This window comes from Haemaphysalis longicornis, unplaced genomic scaffold (genome assembly GCF_048455015.1).
Source record: "Haemaphysalis longicornis isolate Haplotype H1 unplaced genomic scaffold, Haemaphysalis longicornis Haplotype H1 scaffold_13, whole genome shotgun sequence".
Classification (NCBI taxonomy): domain Eukaryota; kingdom Metazoa; phylum Arthropoda; class Arachnida; order Ixodida; family Ixodidae; genus Haemaphysalis; species Haemaphysalis longicornis.
This window is the reverse complement of record NW_027526233.1, coordinates 12,568,868-12,586,550: the sequence shown is the minus strand read 5'-3', so window position 1 is coordinate 12,586,550 and position 17,683 is coordinate 12,568,868. Positions and strand designations below refer to the sequence as shown.

The 17,683-nt window shown below is 46.4% G+C and overlaps 1 protein-coding gene across 1 annotated transcript; it reads left to right on the top strand.

The window, feature by feature from the left end:
• The first annotated feature begins 392 nt into the window (after positions 1–392).
• Positions 393–17,481, top strand: LOC144164449 (uncharacterized). Its single transcript, XM_077694985.1, has 9 exons — positions 393–419; positions 531–626; positions 717–809; positions 1,136–1,225; positions 1,803–3,435; positions 9,718–9,935; positions 11,934–12,139; positions 12,215–12,298; positions 14,087–17,481. The coding sequence occupies exons 1-9, from the start codon at positions 393–395 to the stop codon at positions 14,343–14,345; spliced, it is 2,706 nt and encodes a 901-aa protein (XP_077551111.1). The 3' UTR covers positions 14,346–17,481.
• Positions 17,482–17,683: the final 202 nt, after the last annotated feature.

The window sequence follows — 17,683 nt, the reverse complement described above, 5'->3', positions numbered from 1 at the left end:
GTGGGCTCGGACGGTGCCCTGGCAGGCCGCGAACACCGTGAGGATGCGAGCGACGTGGTAAGTCCTGTTCATTTTCTTGCACAGTTTCGTTCGTGAATGGCCGTGTAGTTTCAGCTGCATTGACTTAATTCGCACGTATACATGTGCAGGAACAGTACGAATGCGACTCGGATGACACGGACCAACTAAACGTGGGCTCGGACGGTGCCCTGGCAGGCCGCGAACACCGTGAGGATGCGAGCGACGTGGTAAGTCCTGTTCATTTTCTTGCACAGTTTCATTCGTGAATGGCCGTGTAGTTTCAGCTACATTGACTTAATTCGCACGTATACATGTGCAGGAACAATACGAATGCGACTCGGTCGACACGGACCAACTAAACGTGGGCTCGGATGGTGCCGTGGCGGGCCGCGAACACCGTGAGGATGCGAGCGACGTGGTTAGTCGTGTTCATTTCCTTTCACAGTTTCATTCGTGAATGGCCGTGTAGTTTTTGCTGCATGACTTAATTCGCTTGTATACATGTGCAGGAACAATACGAATGCGACTCGGACGACTCGGACCAACGAAACGTGGGCTCGGACGGTGCCCTGGCAGACAATCTTGCGGCGGAGATTGAGACAAGCGTAAGCTTTATATGCATTTAATGATTTAACTACCTGAACTAAAAAGTGCAGCAAAATGGTATGGTGTGTCATGGTTCTTGCCGTTCGTAGGACGCCGAGAGTTCATGCGAACCCAACTGCGAGCCGCCTACATCAGCGGACTTGCCGACCGTGGCCGGTGGTACGTCGGATGCAGAACCGAATGTACGTACTCAGTTTGGGTGATTTTTAATTTTTTTTCTATTCTGCAAGCGGGGTACTGAGGTCGACGTGTACGTATGAGAGGCAGCTGTGCATAAATTATAGCGGCTACCTCAAGTAGTATAAATAATGCTTTAAAGTTCGAAAAGCCTTCTTCATGAATAGCCCTTAAAATAAACCTATTTTTAGAAGATTCGTTTGTAAAATCAGTTCTGTATAAAAACAATGTAGAATGTGTATTGCCGTAGGAGAATTTTTATGCCCTTTTTTTGCGCCATATCTGAAGGGTTTTTGGGCTTCACACACGTGCGTTGTTATATTTGTCACAGGACTTTGAAGGGGATTACGAGTACTCGGACTACAGCTTCTCATGCAGTGCCTGCAGCAGCTCCAGTGATGATGAGAGAAGTGACACCTCGGTAAGCCCTTCTATGCTGTGAACCCGTCGTGGTGGCTCAGTGGCTATGGCATTGCTCTGCTAAGCACAAGTTCATGGGATCGAAACCCAGCTGCGGTAGCCACTTTTATGATGGAGGCGAAAAGCAAAAATGCTCGTGTGTGCGACATTTCGTTGCACGTTAAAGATCCCCAGGTGATGATCCCTCCACTACGGCATGCCTCATCACCTTCGTTGAGTCGGCGCGTTAAACCCCACAATCAATCAACCTTCCATGCTGTGAATATTAAATCTTAATTAGCTACAGTTGCACACTGGCTGGAGTATCACTCTCCGGTGTACAAGCTTAGTTGAAGGGTGGAAGTATTAATTTATAATGCTAGGAGCTGGTGCAGTCAATATAGCGTCATAAATAGCCACATTTCTGGCAGCAGCAGTTCTGCCATCTTTTTGTATGCCCCGTTCAACTATTTCCACCTGTCTGTACACCAATAAACTGGTATTTACACTTGGGATTTTTTTTCTTACATGGTCGTACAGTTTGTTGTTTGTCATCATAGCCTTGAAAATAATGCCTCATCACTGTTGTCTTTGTGCAGGAGCCTGATCCCAACCAGCCGGGCAGTGGTACAACACATCACTCTGAGATTGCTGGTCTTTTTAAAGAGGTCCTGTCTCGGAAGCTGGTGGTTTTGAAAGGAGACATCCTACTCATGGTTCTGAAGTACGCTCTGCGGATGAATTTGTCATTCACAGGCCTAGCAAGCCTTGTGGACATGATCAACTCATTTTTCGATAGTCCTGTTCTTCCCCGTTCTAAATATTTTGTTAATAAGTTGTTAGGTTGCCAAGGGACCCAGATGACATTTCATTTCTTTTGCCCTGAGTGCATGATTTACGTTGGTGAGGGTGGACCAGGAGTATCACTGCAGTGTCCTGAATGTAAGAGGGTGTGTGGATCGTCTCCACTTTGCGATGCACCTTTTTTTGTGCTTTTTGATATTCCCTCACAACTTCAGAAGCTCCTCAAGGGCTGTGAGTTTCTGGATTTGACAGAGCCCCTCGAGTTCAATGGCACTTTGAGCGACATGAAGGATGGGAGCATGTACCGAGACTTCGTGACTGCAACAAGAAAAGCCGGCCACAGGATAAGCTTTTCGTGGAACACAGATGGCACCCCCGTTTTCAGATCGAGTCGCACATCTATTTGGCCAATCCAGCTTGTCGTGAATGAACTTCCCGTACCCGAAAGAATGAGGAAGCTTGTTTTGGCTGGTCTCTGGTTCGGGAAGGAAAAGCCCCATATGGGCATCTTCCAAGCACCACTTGTCGAGACGATGCATTCTCTGGCAGACGAGGGATTTCTGCTTCACCACAAGGGGAAAGAGAAACTCTTCAGGGGATTTTGCATTTGCTGTGCCGTAGACTCAGTTGCAAGAGCACCCATGCAGGGCATGAAACAGTTTAACGCGTATTATGGGTGTAACTGGTGCTTGCACCCAGGTGACACACTAGGGGGTAAGGTGGTAAAGTACCCCGTTGAACAAAATGCTGTTGAGAGGAGCGAGAAGCAGATGGTAGAAGACATGGAGAAGGCAGCCATGCAAGATAAGCCTAAGCCGTTTAATGGTGTAATTACCGTCTCTCCACTGATCAACATGCCACAATTTCATATAGTGTGGAGCTTTGTTCCGGACTATATGCATTGTGTGCTGTTGGGAGTGGTGCGCCAGTTTTTAGAGTTGTGGCTTGAATCAGCCGGAAAGACGTTCTATGTCGGGCGTAGCCAGCAGGCCATTGATAGCAGGTTAATGGCTGTTTCACCACCAAAAGATGTAAGGAGAGCCCCAAGGCCCACCAAGGAGAAGCGCTTTTGGAAAGCAAAAGAGTGTGAAAATTGGCTGCTTTTTTACAGCTTGCCAGTACTGGATGGCATTTTGGATCGGCAGTATTTGCAGCACTGGGCCTGTCTGGTGGAGGCTCTGCATATTATGCTGGAGCCCAGGGTGTCATTCACTGACCTTGCTGTTGCAGAGGGCCTCCTTTTGGACTTCCATGGCAATGCTGAAGTGCTGTATGGACCTGAGTGCATGACGTACAATATGCACCAGCTGCTCCATCTCGGCAAAAGCGTGCGCCATTGGGGTCCACTGTGGGCGCACTCAGCATTTCCTTTGGAGGCGGGTAATGGCACCCTGAAGGCAGCCGTGAAAGCTTCCAATGGCATTGCTAGTTAGATAGGCCGGATGCTGCAAATAGACACTGTTGTGGAACAGTGTGGTGAGCTTAGCACGAACCAAAATGCCCTCGAGTACTGTGCATCACTAACTAAGACGTTAACCAAAAAGGCCATTTCCACTTCTGAGGGGGTGCATTTCTTGGGCAGGGGCAGCCCGTTCATGGCTCCTGACTGTACTGTCAGAAATGTGGAGCTTGTGTCGGGAAGTTGTACTGAATTCAACCGTATCTGCTTTAATGGTAGCATAATCACCAAGAGAGTCTATGCCCAGGGCAAGAGAAACAACAGCTCTGTTGTGCAGGAGAGTGTTTTTGCTCTTCGCCTTCATCAGAAAAGTGGCCGCCGCGGCCGGGAATCGATCTTGTGACCTTGTGCTCAGCAGCGCAACGCCATAGCCACTGAGCCACCGCAGTGGGTAGTGGTGCGACTCATAATTTTGATTTACATGCTGCCATCCTTCTATAAAATTAGTGTGCTAAGGTGTCATTGAACTAAAGCAGTAGGCAATCGAGGGGTCTTCTGCTGTTATCATGCGTGTGGTTGTGTCCACTTCAGGATGAAACCCTCTCCCAAAAGTCTTCAGCCACATCTCTGAAGTGCTGGCCGAATCCATTTTTTGTGAAATTTCCGTAGTGCATCCCTCCATTGAATCCTTGGCAGGCCTCTCTTGCATTTACAATCTATTGGGAGCCACTACTCTGTCAAACGGGTTGTCCATGCGCATGACATGACCTGCCCATGTCCATTTTCCTTACTTAATTTCAGCTAGAACGTCTTCCACATAAGTGTGTTTGAAGGGACACTAAAGGCTAAATGAAGTTTTGTTTTTACTGAAAGATCATACGTTACGTAGCTCTCTTGGCTTTTGTTCGATGAGCAACGATGTGTTACTTGCTGAGAAATAAGCCAACAAATCTGGCATTTTCCCTCCCCCGCTTTCCTTTCATGTTTTCGTGACGTATCTGTTGCGTTGCAAAGAGCAGCATATAAAAGCTGTAATATGCATTTTTTAGATACGTTGAGCTCATTTAAGGTGCGTTTATTTCACGTGCTCAAAAACTTCACAACAGTTTATTCGAAGAAAAACGCTTTTATAGATGCTCCTCCAGCAAGCTCTCGCCGTTCTCAACTTTTGTGACGTCACGAACCGTAGTACCCAAAAGTGTGCGGGGCTTCGTCGCCTGTTTTCACGTTTTTGGCATTTTCAGCCGTATTTAACATCTGCCGGTTGTGAGAATGGTATTTTTAGATTCTCTGCACGGTAATTTATCGAAGCAGGCAAACTTGCGTTTACCCTTTAATGTCCCTTTTATCCACACAGCAGTTTCCTTGTCCCTCAGCGTGACTCCTAGCATTCTTCTTTCCATAGTCCGTTGGACTGATATGTTTCCTTTCTAGTCATTTAGTGAACCCCCACAGTGTGTTGCTGTAATTTCATACTATGTAGAAAACATTTGTTTTTTTCACTATGTTGCTGTAATTTCATACAATGCACATTGCATTACACAGGTCATTAGTTCACTACAAAATGTTGTGGTTCTCTTCCACCACTTATATTTGCTGTGGTCATTGTAGAGAGCTTGTGAAATGGTTTCTTTTTTCATATGTAATTTTAAATTGTGTTTTAATCAAGGAATTTATAGATGGTTTATATACTCTGTTCCATTGTGGGTATGTGCAATTCTTACACCAACTTATCCTGTTTGTTTTGCATTGGCTATGTAGAAAGTGTACCCTGGGTCTATAGTGATATGGTTTACATGAGGTTGTATCATTTAAAGTGTATGTACAGTGCCCTAGAGCTTTTCCTTCTTTCTGAATTTTGTTGCAGGAGTAGTTCAAACATATTTGTGCACTAATTGCAATGTTGTGTGTGGTTCATTGGGAACATTTGTAAATAATCATGCATTTGTAAATAGTTCTGTATTGTAATCATATGTAAATAATTGATGTAAAAATGAATAAACTGATTATTAATAAGCTTTTTTGCTTTTATAAATTTCTTGCACACATCCCTGACAGTAACCGAGAGGTTATCACAAAATATCCTAGGAAATAAGCTTTAGTTTTGATAGTTGAGTGTCTTCAATTCAAGAAGCTCACCACTGAATGGCTCAATACAAGATATGGTTCCAATGGGATCGCAATACTAGAACTGATATTTAATGGGTTTTGATCAGGGAGCACATGTGTGCAGTGCAGTCACCGATATTGATTTTCCAGATGAGGTCACAGTGCATTTCTTTGGTCTTTTAATTGGTATTGCCCAATTGCAGCTCTCTTTCATTTGCCCATACAATTTATGTAGTGAAAGCAGTTACAGACTGCTACCACCGCAGAACTTCTCTGGGCCGGTAAACTAACATATACATATCAGATAAAATGAGTTAAATTAATTAGATACAACCTGACTGAACTTTCCCATTGGGTCATCTTTTTGCAGCCAATGGGTCCAATTAGGCCAACAGGAAGCAGCCATCCAATTGGTTTGCCAAATGGCCAACCTATTGGAGCATGGGCCCAATGGGAATCACTCCAATAGGTCAAGCCAATGGGTCCAATTGGGCCAACAGGAAGCAGCCACCCAATTGGTTTGCCAATAGGTTTGCCAATTGGCCAACCTATTGGAGCATGGGCCCATTTGGAATCACTCCAATAGGTCAAGTTGGACCCATTGGCCTTCCAAATGGACCCATTAGGTGACCATTTGGACCCATTGGGTTTCCAATTGGGCCAATTGGTCGGCCAATGGTTTTTTTTGGCTGGGTGTAGTCTTTCGCTCCTGAGGTGATAATTGACTCTGTGCACGGAGCAAGAAAGCATGCTCGCTCCGTGTTCACGGGGTGGGACTAAGTGCCACCAGCCGGAACGAACTGTCAGGGGCGAGGAGCAAGGCGCATTCTGGGAATGTTTGGCAATAATTCAACCCGTGAAATTGAAAATCGTCGTCAGGTTCGTTTCCCGGCCGAAGCGGCCGCTTTTCCGATAGAGGCGAAAAGCGAGAACGCCCTCGTGTTCGAGATTCTGGCCACGTGAAAGATCCCCAGGTGGTCAAAATTAATCCCGATCCCTCTACTATGGAGCGCCTCATCGCCTGTCTGGCGTCGCGGAGTTGAACCGCACAATCAATCAAAAATCTCCCCCAGTTGGTGCGCAGTTCCCGATGCTTCCCACCCGCATGATCCACACTGGAGCCCGCGTATTTAAGGTAATTTTACTTGCTTTGAAGTCAATGCTACTAGCACGTAGCGCAGCGTACACACCGCACTACACCCAAACAATCGATCCTGTGAGACGGGCACCGTACTCGCGAAACCACGGCGGTCCGATTTCAAGTATGCGAACAAAACGGCTTCTTTCCAATGCTGTGAGCAGCTAATTAATTTGTGCTTTCTAGTGGAAACACAAATTCACTGAAAAAACTATGTGGAAACGTGAAAACGTGCGCACGAACGGTTCCACCTGCGTTCTGGCTATGCATGGCAAAGTCAATACACCATTTTCCATAAGCAGTCGGGAAAGGAGGAAAATACTCTCAAACCAGTTCTCTCGGCGGCCGACCAGTGTTGCCTGTGCGCGCTGGGCTGCTAACATCGCTCGGCGCGGTGTGCTCCGCTGCGTAGTTCAGGGGCATTTCGCACCGCCTGCTTAGTTTTTGCGGAACTTTCAACTGTTTTAGCCAATGCTGCGATGCCGTTCAAGGCGCAAACGTCGCTCGGTCAGCACTGCGCGGTGGTGGGTTATTGAACAACCAGAGAAAGCGAGGAACAGTCGCTGACAGCACGCATGTGCACGACACTGCCTGGAGAAAATGCAGTGCGGTTGCGGCGTGTTTTTGCTGCATCGCTTCCCAACACACACCGAGTTGAGATATTGGTGGATGCTTTTGATAAATCGCAACGACTTTGTACCGACGACCAACTCCAGGGTTTGTTGGGTGCACTCAAGCAGACGGATCAAAATCCATTTATCACACGCAAAGCTGCGACAGGGAACGGAACCCCCTGAAATGTTAGAAGCAACTTTATCCTTTACAATACAGCATTGATTGATTGGTTGATTGATTAATTGATTCATTATGGTGTTTGACGCCCCGACGCTTCATGGGTGATGAGCCGCGCCGTAGTGGAGGGCTCCGGGTTAATTTTGACCACCTGGGGATCTTTCACGAGCGCCGATACAATACAACATTACAATTCCTTCTGGTTCCTTGTAGTCAATTTAAAATACCATATATTGTTTAATCATTACAGCCGATTGGCATTAAACAATCCCCTTTTCATCTAATCTAACCTTTAAAATCACGGCGTTTTGTTTACTTTTTTACAGGCCAACGCATTCCACTGCCAAACGATATGAAAGGATAACTTTCTCCGTCGCGCACTGCTGGTCGATAACAGGATAAGCAGGCAGCCCAATGTGGAAACGCAGCTCGAGATACGCGTGAACGCTGCATTTGAAAAATAGCTCAACCTGTTCACAACGCGGTCAAAGGAAAAGCTTCTAATCCTTTTGCGTTGCCACGGAATCTAATTAGAATTACAAAACAGTCACTGCTGTTGCGTAAAGCATTTGTGGTGCAAGCAGCGGTTTCACAAAGGTGGACTCCGAGCGATAGGCCACATGCGCTGCGCAGAGTTAGGTCAATCATGATCACGATCATGATCAACCAATATGAACTCGCCCGAACGTCAACCCTTTTGCTCAACCTTCGAATAGTAATTTGACTGGTTGTGCGGTCGTGTTATTTTTCCGCCCAGGTAATTTCGTTTCGTCAGTAACCGTCATAAGTCTAGTTTTAAGAAAGATTATACTACACTGCAATGTCAACAGCGTAGCAATCGCTTCGTCGAAAGTCCAATGAAAGCACGGATCACCGTGACCCACATATGCTGTGCGCGCTTCGCATTCGACATCCGCGCTTCCGTAAACATGACTAATCGGTGAAAATAACAAGCACGGTGGCATTGAAAACATGTATTTACTCCCCGATATCGATGTCTATGTCAGTCGGTGCCATACTGGTACGTTTGCATCGCGGAACTGCGGAGCACCACCGGCACCACCACCACACTGCTACTGCTGCTCGCAACAGCCGGGGGCGGCATTTTCCTCTCTGGCAGCAAATTAAGACCTAAAATCCGTCCGCAGATGATGAAAACAAAACAGAACACACACACACAAGTCATGCACGGGTAGCGAGCAGACGCACGGAAAGAACGGAGCACTTAACAGCCCAGCGCGGAGGTTTCGGCGGTCGCTTCATAGACGGCGCTAGCGTCCGGTCAGAAAAAGCAAATGGCGGCGCCCACCTCTAGCAAGGAAAATGGTGTATATCGCTTGCTTTCCTCCTCCGTACGCGTAGTCAACAGTTCCGTCCTTCGGTCTATTCCTACCCCGGTGCGGTATAATTACCGTAGTATGTTTTAATTTATATAAAACTTAAAAATTGCGCATACTACATTTGATCCGGTGCCGCCAAGCAGGAACGCAACCGAAACCCGAGCACGCTGGCGAGCGGTGGCCGACCCAGTGTTTTTCTTATTCCCCGATGGCGGCGCTGGGTGTCGCGGCTCAGTGTCGCCCTCTGTTCACTGCACGGCGCCTGTAATTCTAGTTCACTCTGTACTCTAGTTCACTTCCGCCGAATCACGTTGACGCTAGAGGCATTTTTTTTACCTGAACTGGCTGCACTGGTGCAACCTGGTGCAAGCAGTGCAGCATAATATTCATTTTTTTTTACCAGTGCAGGAGAACCGTGGCTCCGCCCACTTGCACGTTTCCATTTTTTTAACCGAAATGGCTGCACGGAACTGCACAACGTTGCATGCTCATTTTTGTGAGTTCACGTGACAAGCCGATAAAAACCGCGGGCACTTCAAACATAGGCCGCCATCTTGTTTTGCGCTGTGGGACGCGAGCAGACGACACGAAGGCGGTCGCAAAAAAGCTTGTTCAAAAATGGCAAAGTTTACTGTGGTGAGCGAAGACGGCCGCACACAGGAGCTGCATCCGCTTATCAGTGAGACTGGTGAGCTCATCTGACAAGGAAGGGAAGTCGTGTGTATCAGAGAAGGTGCGTTAAATTACGTTTGGTATGTGCGAGTTCGCGCGGTTTGAGACTCAACAAATCGCTTTTGGCTTGCTGCATAATGTTCCGGCTGTACACCTGCTGGCAATGGTGCTTAATGTGGTTGCCTCTTGTCCGGCAATGCATGTATACTGACAAAAGCTTGCGGTACTTTTATATGACAACACATATATTATACACGCAGACGGAGTGCCCATTCTTGTACCGCCGGAGCAGCTGGGCCTGGCGAGTGCAAATGTGCAGGCGGCCGATTTTTCCGACGAAGTGGCAGCTGCCGTGGCGCCGGGCCGTCCCGGCGACACGAACCATCACCCGGCGGACGTTTGCGGCGCGACCGGAGGCGACGACGACGAGCCTGGCTGGAGCTTCAAAAAGACAGCTCATTTCATTGAGCTGTGTGAGGTGCGTACGTCTGTGTGTTTTATTCTCGCACTCCGGCGTCTTATGTCGGAAAGCACGATGAAATTCTTGGATTACGTATTTCGCTCATGTTTTCACACACTGTATCGTTCGCGTAGCGTTCGAGACATCTTTTGAAATTGCATAATTCTATGCGCTTAATTACGTATACATATACGTGGCTGGCCACATGGACACAGTATTTCCAGCTGGAAACGGTTCTTTCCAGTGTTATGTCCCGCTGGAATACGTGGTCCCAGCAGGAAATGGTAGTTCCCAGCTGGAAAGAACTTCCAGTCTAGCTGGGAATGTTGCATTCCAGCGGGGAACTCATTTCCATATGTACTCCAGCTGAGAAAAATTTCAGCTCCAACTATACTTATCTTGGGAGGAAGTTGCCAATGTGTCAGTTGGTAAAGGTAATTCCACTTTTGGTCTTTTAAACGGCCAATCATTTAATTATTTTTTTTTGTGTGTGATTTCAGTGAAAGATATACGATTCGGAACATGTCATGTGAAGCAGTTCCTGTTTCATACAAAGTCCTCAAAGCGTCGACCACATTATTTATTTATTAGCGGGGGGTTAAACAAGTTAGTGAGACTCGTTAGAACAAATTTCTTCTCTTTTATGCATACCTCAAAATCGCGACCGGTAAGGACCCCCGACACGAAAAAAAAAATCATTTTTACAGAAAAGATGTTGGCAACATGGCTCATCAGAAGACTTTTTTTAAAACCAAGTCAAGACACGTCAAGCCAATCAAAGTTTGTGTAAAATGGCGGTCAAGTTAGCTAGCTGTAAGCAGCACGCGCGCTAAGAAACGAGTCAATTACATCATTAGAAAGTGTGCTAGGCGGCTTTTTACTTGGCGGAGTGCGCACATTGTGTAACCCAGTAATGTGGATGGAGGTCTACAGGGCTCCTAATTACCGGGAAGGGGTGCAGGCCTTACTTGCCACAGCCGTGGTGGACAATGAAGAGGTCGATTTGTGCTCCGCACCGGCTTTGTTCTAAGACGATTGAAGTGCAGTCATCGCAACCGTTTCATTGTGCGTTTATCTCGCATCGAGTTTCGACGTAACCGTTACTGCTCCCGTTACCGCGAAGGTAGGACTTCTTTATTACCTGTCTTTTTATTGCTTGTAAGAACAGATCAGGGCCTGTATACAAAATGAAGCACTAAAAGTGCGCGCGCGCACACACACACACACACGTAGACAAGCAACTGTGCTTTTGTTTGTGTCCACCTACAGCTCTATCTTCTGTAAGTTGCCATTCACGAACTAGCCCAACACCACATTTGCCTGTTTTAAGTTGCCTAATGCATAATGAAATGTTTTCCTGTACTTTCCACTCGTGTTGGCTTTCTTGCTGCCTGCGTGACCGTTGTTGTGTAGAAATTCTTTCGCAGTAATTTAGGTAAGACTGTTTGTTCTGCCTAATTTTTTAAATGCGGATGTACTTGCATGTTCATTATCTTCACTCGGAAGCACTTTGCCTTAGTACAATGTTCTTTTTTTTTGCACTGTACTGTGCGTCCCATCTGGGTACGTAACCTGAGCCCTGAAAAATACTAGCAGAAAATGCTGCAGGAAATCGTATATTTCCAGCTGGAAATGCGAAATTTCCAGCTGGATTATGGAACCGGAAATCTCTTCCAGCTGGGAAACATTCCAGCTGGGAATGCCAAATTTCCAGCCGGAGTTTTCAGCTGGATTATGGAACCAGAAATTTCTTCCAGCTGGGAAACATTCCAGCTGGAAAGCAAATTTCTAGCTGGGATATTTCCCAGCTTGAAGATATTTCCAGTTCCATAATCCAGCTGGAAATGGAAACCTTTTTCACCTGATCAGGTCTCATTTTATATCTGAGACAAGTGTATATGTAGCATGAAACAAAGGAAAGTGCTGAAGGGCAAGGAAACAGTGAAAACACAATTTGTCTGTATTCGTGAAACAAAGTTTGCTTACATTTTGTGCGTTCTATTTCGTACCATGCAGGCCAGGCTCTGCAACAGTACAAAAATTTTTCGCACCAAAAAGGCAATGTGGGAGGACGTGGCGAAGTACATGAACGTGAAATTCCCGGATGACATAATCACCCCGATTCAAGCTGATAACAAGTGGAAATCGCTCGAAAGAGCGTACAAGAGGGCTTCAGACCCACAGCACGGAGATCGAGGAAGGAGGCGTATGCCGTTCCAGGGGTGAGTAATTGTTAAGTTTAGATTTTATTTGCCACTGTTTCTCTAGCTGCGGCCCTGATCATTTGTAAAATGCAGGCAGCTGTCAAGAATCCTGGAGAAGCAGCATCATTTCAGGCCCCAATTTGTTGCTGGACCTGGCCGTACACTGTCCAACACCAGGTATGAATAACTCGCAGATACATATATATCCGCCTTTTGATGAATTACCGTATTTTCCTGTGTATAGGCTGCGGTTTTCTCTGAAATTTTTGTTGATGCGTCTTATCCACCGGTGCGGCTTATGTATGGAGTAAATTCGCTCAGTGGCGCCTACGCGTGGTCCGCGCTCGAAAAGGTGCCTGTGTGCCGCGTGATGTCAGCGCACTTTAGGAGACACATTTCTATGGTCTAAATGAAGCCGAAGGCCAGTGCTACGGCGTTTCTCATAGCCGATACGTCGCCTCTGGACGTCAAACCGAACAATTGGCAGCTTTTTCTGGTCAAAAACAACGATAACGGCAGAGAACAGGAAGGATAACGGCCTGCTGCAACCGCGCGCCACCGTCCACCACGCAGAGTAACTACAGTTAGGAATAAATTCACAGTAACATCAAATGGGGTTGCAAAACCGAAATGAAGCTTATAAATTATTGCAGCCAGTTTTACTCTGAAGGAGGTAAATGTGCTGCACTTTTTAAAATGACGCCTTCCTGCTAACAAGTTTCAATTTTCGGGCCGCTTCCGAATGCCGTGACACCTTGTGTCAGCTTGCGTCGAGCTTCCCCCGTAGGTGAAGCCTAGCATCCGTCGTGCATTTACCTTGCGTCGTGTCCTAGTTCTCGCTAACCATACGCCACCTACGAGGTGAAAAAGTTATGATGCGAAGTTCAAGCTACGTGCACTTGCATTTGCACAACAACATAGAAACCGGGCAGCGGGAAGGCAGTTCGAGGGTTAGTGAGAAAATTATACGGGACTGGCTCAAAGTCACCAGCGTGCTCCAGACTATGAAATCTACAAAGGAGGCCAACCGCGGCAAGAACGCACGCTGGCTGGAGCTCGAGGATCGTCTGCGCATGTGGGTGCTTGAGCAACGAACCAAAGGCAGGGGGCCGTCTACAGTGCAGCTCGGTCTCAAGGCGAAGACGCTTGCAACAGAGGCTGTTGGCTTTACAGGCGGTTCGTCGTGGTGTTTTCCCTTTATGTGGCGCAATAGTTGTAGCTGGGATCATAAAGCTGTAGCTGGGACTCGTCCCGTCCGCGAGTGGTGACGATGTCGGCGAAGAAGGCATCAGTTAGTCGGAGGACGACAACGATTCGCCTGCGGAACTCCCAATTGAAGTTGCTGAATTATGTGTTAGCCAGTCAGAGGAAGAAGGCTTCGATGGTTTTGCCTAAACGCCGGCTGTAAGTACATGTCATCTGTGCATCAACAAACCATTTCTGAGTTTTGGCTAGACTTTGGACGGGAGGTACACGTGTCTAGCGCTGTTTACCGGGGAATGCGTTCAGAGGCGGTGGCCGCCGCAACGATGTACTTTCGCCGCACTTTTAACGAACTGATCCTGTATAAGGTTACCTAATGAACAAGTGCGTCTTATTAATTAGTTGAATGAAGTGTTGCGCTGGTTTTTACTCCACTACAGCGAGGCACGTCACTTCTTATTCGGGCACCCACCTTGCTAAGGTTATTGGCAGCCAACAAAAAACAGCACCACTCCTGCTCTTCATACAACTTGTAGGTAGCACCACCAATGCATGAGAAATGTAGAACAGCATGCTCCCCAAAAAAGACAGGCTTGATTTTTCTCTGTTTGCAAGGCAGGTATTGCGCAACGTAAGTAGGTGTAGTTTTTCAAAAGCTTGTTCTTCAATATTTTAGTTCAGTCTATGGACCAGTGTGCCGTTATAAGTAACCAGTCATGATGCCTGTGATGCACTCATAGCTTTTTTCTTTTACCCTATCAGCCCTCCTGAAGAACCACCACCACGAGAGGCTCCTGAGGCTGATGCCACAAGCCAGGGCGCTGCTGCACCCAGGGACCAAAAGAACCCCAAGGGACGACGCCGCGATGTGCAGCAACTGGCACAGACTTTTGCTGATGCCATGCGCCTAAATGAGGAAAACACAGAGAGGAGGCACAGGGAAAAAATGGAGTCCAGGAAAGTGAGAGAGGCTTTGTTGAGAAGGCTAGTGGAGGCAGTGGAAAAGAAGACTAGTCATTAGTTTTTTTTCTTTTCTGCTGGCAGAGGATGTGAGGTTTTTTGACGTGTCCCATTTTCTCCTCTCTCCACAGCTTCTGTAGTATCAATTTCTGTTTCCGTTTCCATTTTTCTGTTTTATTTAATCTGTGACTAGATATATATTTATGTATCTTTGGGGGTGTACTGTGACCAATGCTTACCAGCTGGAAATATTTTTAGGGCCAGTGTATACGCCTGTTTAGTTTTGCACCACGAGCTACAGCTTTCTGTACGTGTTGCATGTGACTATGCACAAAAGTGCATTTTTTTTGCACACTGAAGCCGTACCTCCGCACATAGCACATGTGCATGTATATGAAGCCTAACTCTCTCGAGGCATGCACAGGAGATGAAACATTGTATTGAGCAAAAGGGAACTTTTTATTTTTAGCGAATGGATGTGTTCATATATCATTTCTTCAACAGGCAAATACCCATATGCCTACAGCTTACCTGCCAGTTTGTACATGTATTTTGTAATAAGTGCGAAAGTAGTAGTGCGGGCATATCCCTAAAGGTTACTTGCCCGGTAGGCTGTCCCTTTTGTTTTGACCAAACAGTGGCGCTCAATGAAGTGCGAGTAAAAAGAATTGCTTTAAGACATCAGTCCCCATCATGTAGTGCCTGCAGGGCCATTTGCTGTGCACCAGTTTTTCTCGGCACTCTTTTTGTAAGGTCGAGGACTGTTAGCAGATCATTTTATCAGTGTGTTTCGTGGTTTTCATGCAAGCTGAGTTGTGTGAATAGCAGCCACTGGAGTCTTTCTTGTCTGAGTGTCTTTCGCGGCGAGTATGTTTCTAGGAGACTGAGAGGAGAGGAGTGACTGTTATTGACAGATATTTTTTTCCCATTTGTTTTGGGAAGCCACAGGAGTGTGTTTCTTGTCAATTTAATGAGGCTCCTCATCGCATTAGAGCATGCAGGAATGGGCGTGTTATGTTAGCTAGAGTTAAGAGAACTCTGAAGTTCCTCAAAGGGGTCAGGAAGTATGAATGGGGAGCCGCAACACGGTGGCTGGAAATGTTGAACTGCCCAAAGTTACGGGGTGGTTGGGTCCACAGCTGTGGCTACGATTTGCGCTGATGAGGAAGTCATGGTTCTTTTGTCAAAAGGGTGCGATGAGAGTACGTGGGCAACAGGGGTGGGCTACAATAGATGACATCATTTGCTAGGAGTGCAATTTCACGCATGAATTGTATGTACACTTCTTCACGGGTTTCACGGCCGGAGGTGTCATGGTCGTAGCTGGAAGTTTGCAGGTGTTTGGTTGTTGTTGTGTTGGTGGTGGTGTTCGCATTGGATTTAAGGCAATCTCTGTATACCGTCATGAGGGAGACAGTGTTTGGTCTCATGACTGTTTGTACATACACGTTCATTCAGTTGTTGCCAATCGAGAACAAATGTGCGTTACTTGATAGTACCAGCTCAAGCTCTGTTGTGATGTCCCTTTGGTAGGTAGTAATCAGTTTGCAAACCGTGGTGTTTGGTGTTTTGAGGGGAGAGGGGAGCCATCGTGGATGTGGGCCCGGACTGTGCCCATCCCGTGGTGTTCTGAGCTATTTGCTGTAAATATTACGTGTAAATTGTTTGTATTTTTCTGGAATAGAGAGTCGTCTGTAAGGCACCTTTGACCATGAGCCAACCGTGATCGATCGATCAATTCGACTCAGCCCATTTTTAAATTTTTACCCTTTCGCAGATGGTACTACTGTCTTGGTACGTTTGTTTATACGGTGCATTCGGAAGGACTTAGCGGGCTCACAAAGTTGACGGAGGACATGTGAGCATTCATTAATGCGCTTTTATTAAGTATGTTTAACACTGTCTGCCAGTTTGAGCAAGCATATTTGTTCACACAACAGCGGTCAGTCGAAGTGAGTGTAGCAGCTCTTGCATGCACCAAACTGCGTTGCGGTAGCACAGCTAGAAGACTTGCATAAATCGCTTCTTGGTTGATACATCTCTAAGAAACTGAAATCGCTTGTGTAGATGACCTAGATTTCCAATAGCCCCTTTTGCATTTCATGGAATGTGCCGTGCTTCGGTAGGAAGGCATCCACAGGAACAGAAATGTGGCTCGGGTTGGCTATGGTGAAGCTGGAACTGTGCTGGTAGTGAAAATGTCCGCAAGCTTATTGGCAAGACACATAGAAAGGAATGCACAGCTGTCGCATAATGATATTTGTGAACAGTGGGTACATGGACTGAGCAATAAAGCATGAGTTGTATATAATTAAAAAAAGATGGAGAAGTTCTAAAAAAATTAGCACAGTGTAATGCTTAAGATTCAGTTAGCGTGTTCCCACTACTCAGGCAAGAACAAAATCTTGAAAATTGTGCATATGCGTACAGTTAAGGGGACAACTAGGCGGCGTTACAGGGCACATTAGAGGGACCCAGAAAATGTGTCTTGACGGCCATGGTATCTTGTAACCATAAACTGTAAACACACTGAGGAGTCGCCCTGCATCAGTTATTATGAATGACTTGCAGTTTCCTTAAACATAGCACAAGAGAATTGGTCATGCCAGAGAAAAAAAAACGTCATTCAAAGTAATTTTAGTGACTTCATTGCACTCCTTAACTCGTGGAGGTAAAGCACTGCCCTGTGCTAGCCTGGCTGCTGCTCACAATACTGTTAAAGTGTTCAGCGATGGTTATAGGCCTCAACTTCCCGCACTTCCTGCACTGCAAATGTCTTCATCGGCCTCCCCTGGTTCTTATCATCCGGGGCAACATTTACTTGCGTGAGGATCACATGATCTCTGAAGTATTCGAGTGCACAAAGGCAAACATCTGCACACATAAATTCCTCAAGAGGTTCAAAACAGCAGCCTTTTGATTGCAAAGCTAACCTTCATCTTCAAGGCAATAATCCACAAGACCTTCCACATATAAGCCCTTTTTGCATCATGCCTCTGCTAAATAGCAAAGAATTTGATCTGGGAAGGTAAAAAAGTTGCCCTAAGTAGCAGAGGCGTCTTTTGTAACCATGTCTCTTGTATGCAGTGTAGCTAACCACTAAAATAGGGAAATCAACCAAAATGTTTTGTGATGTTTATTATAACTGAGCATCTATTGCAACAGTGCCTTGTGTACTGAGGTTTTAGAAGGGCACCCACGCAACTATCCAAGTACACAACACAAGTATAAATGCAGGACGCGCTTGCACATCAAGGGAAAAAAAGCGACTGGAAAACTATGAAGCTCTGGTGAAGGCGAAGCGCAAACACACTTGTGTATCGAGGTTTCAGCAAACTGGAAATCCCCAAGTATTAAAAGCGATCCGAAGCCCTCCACAACGGCACACTTTGTAGCCTA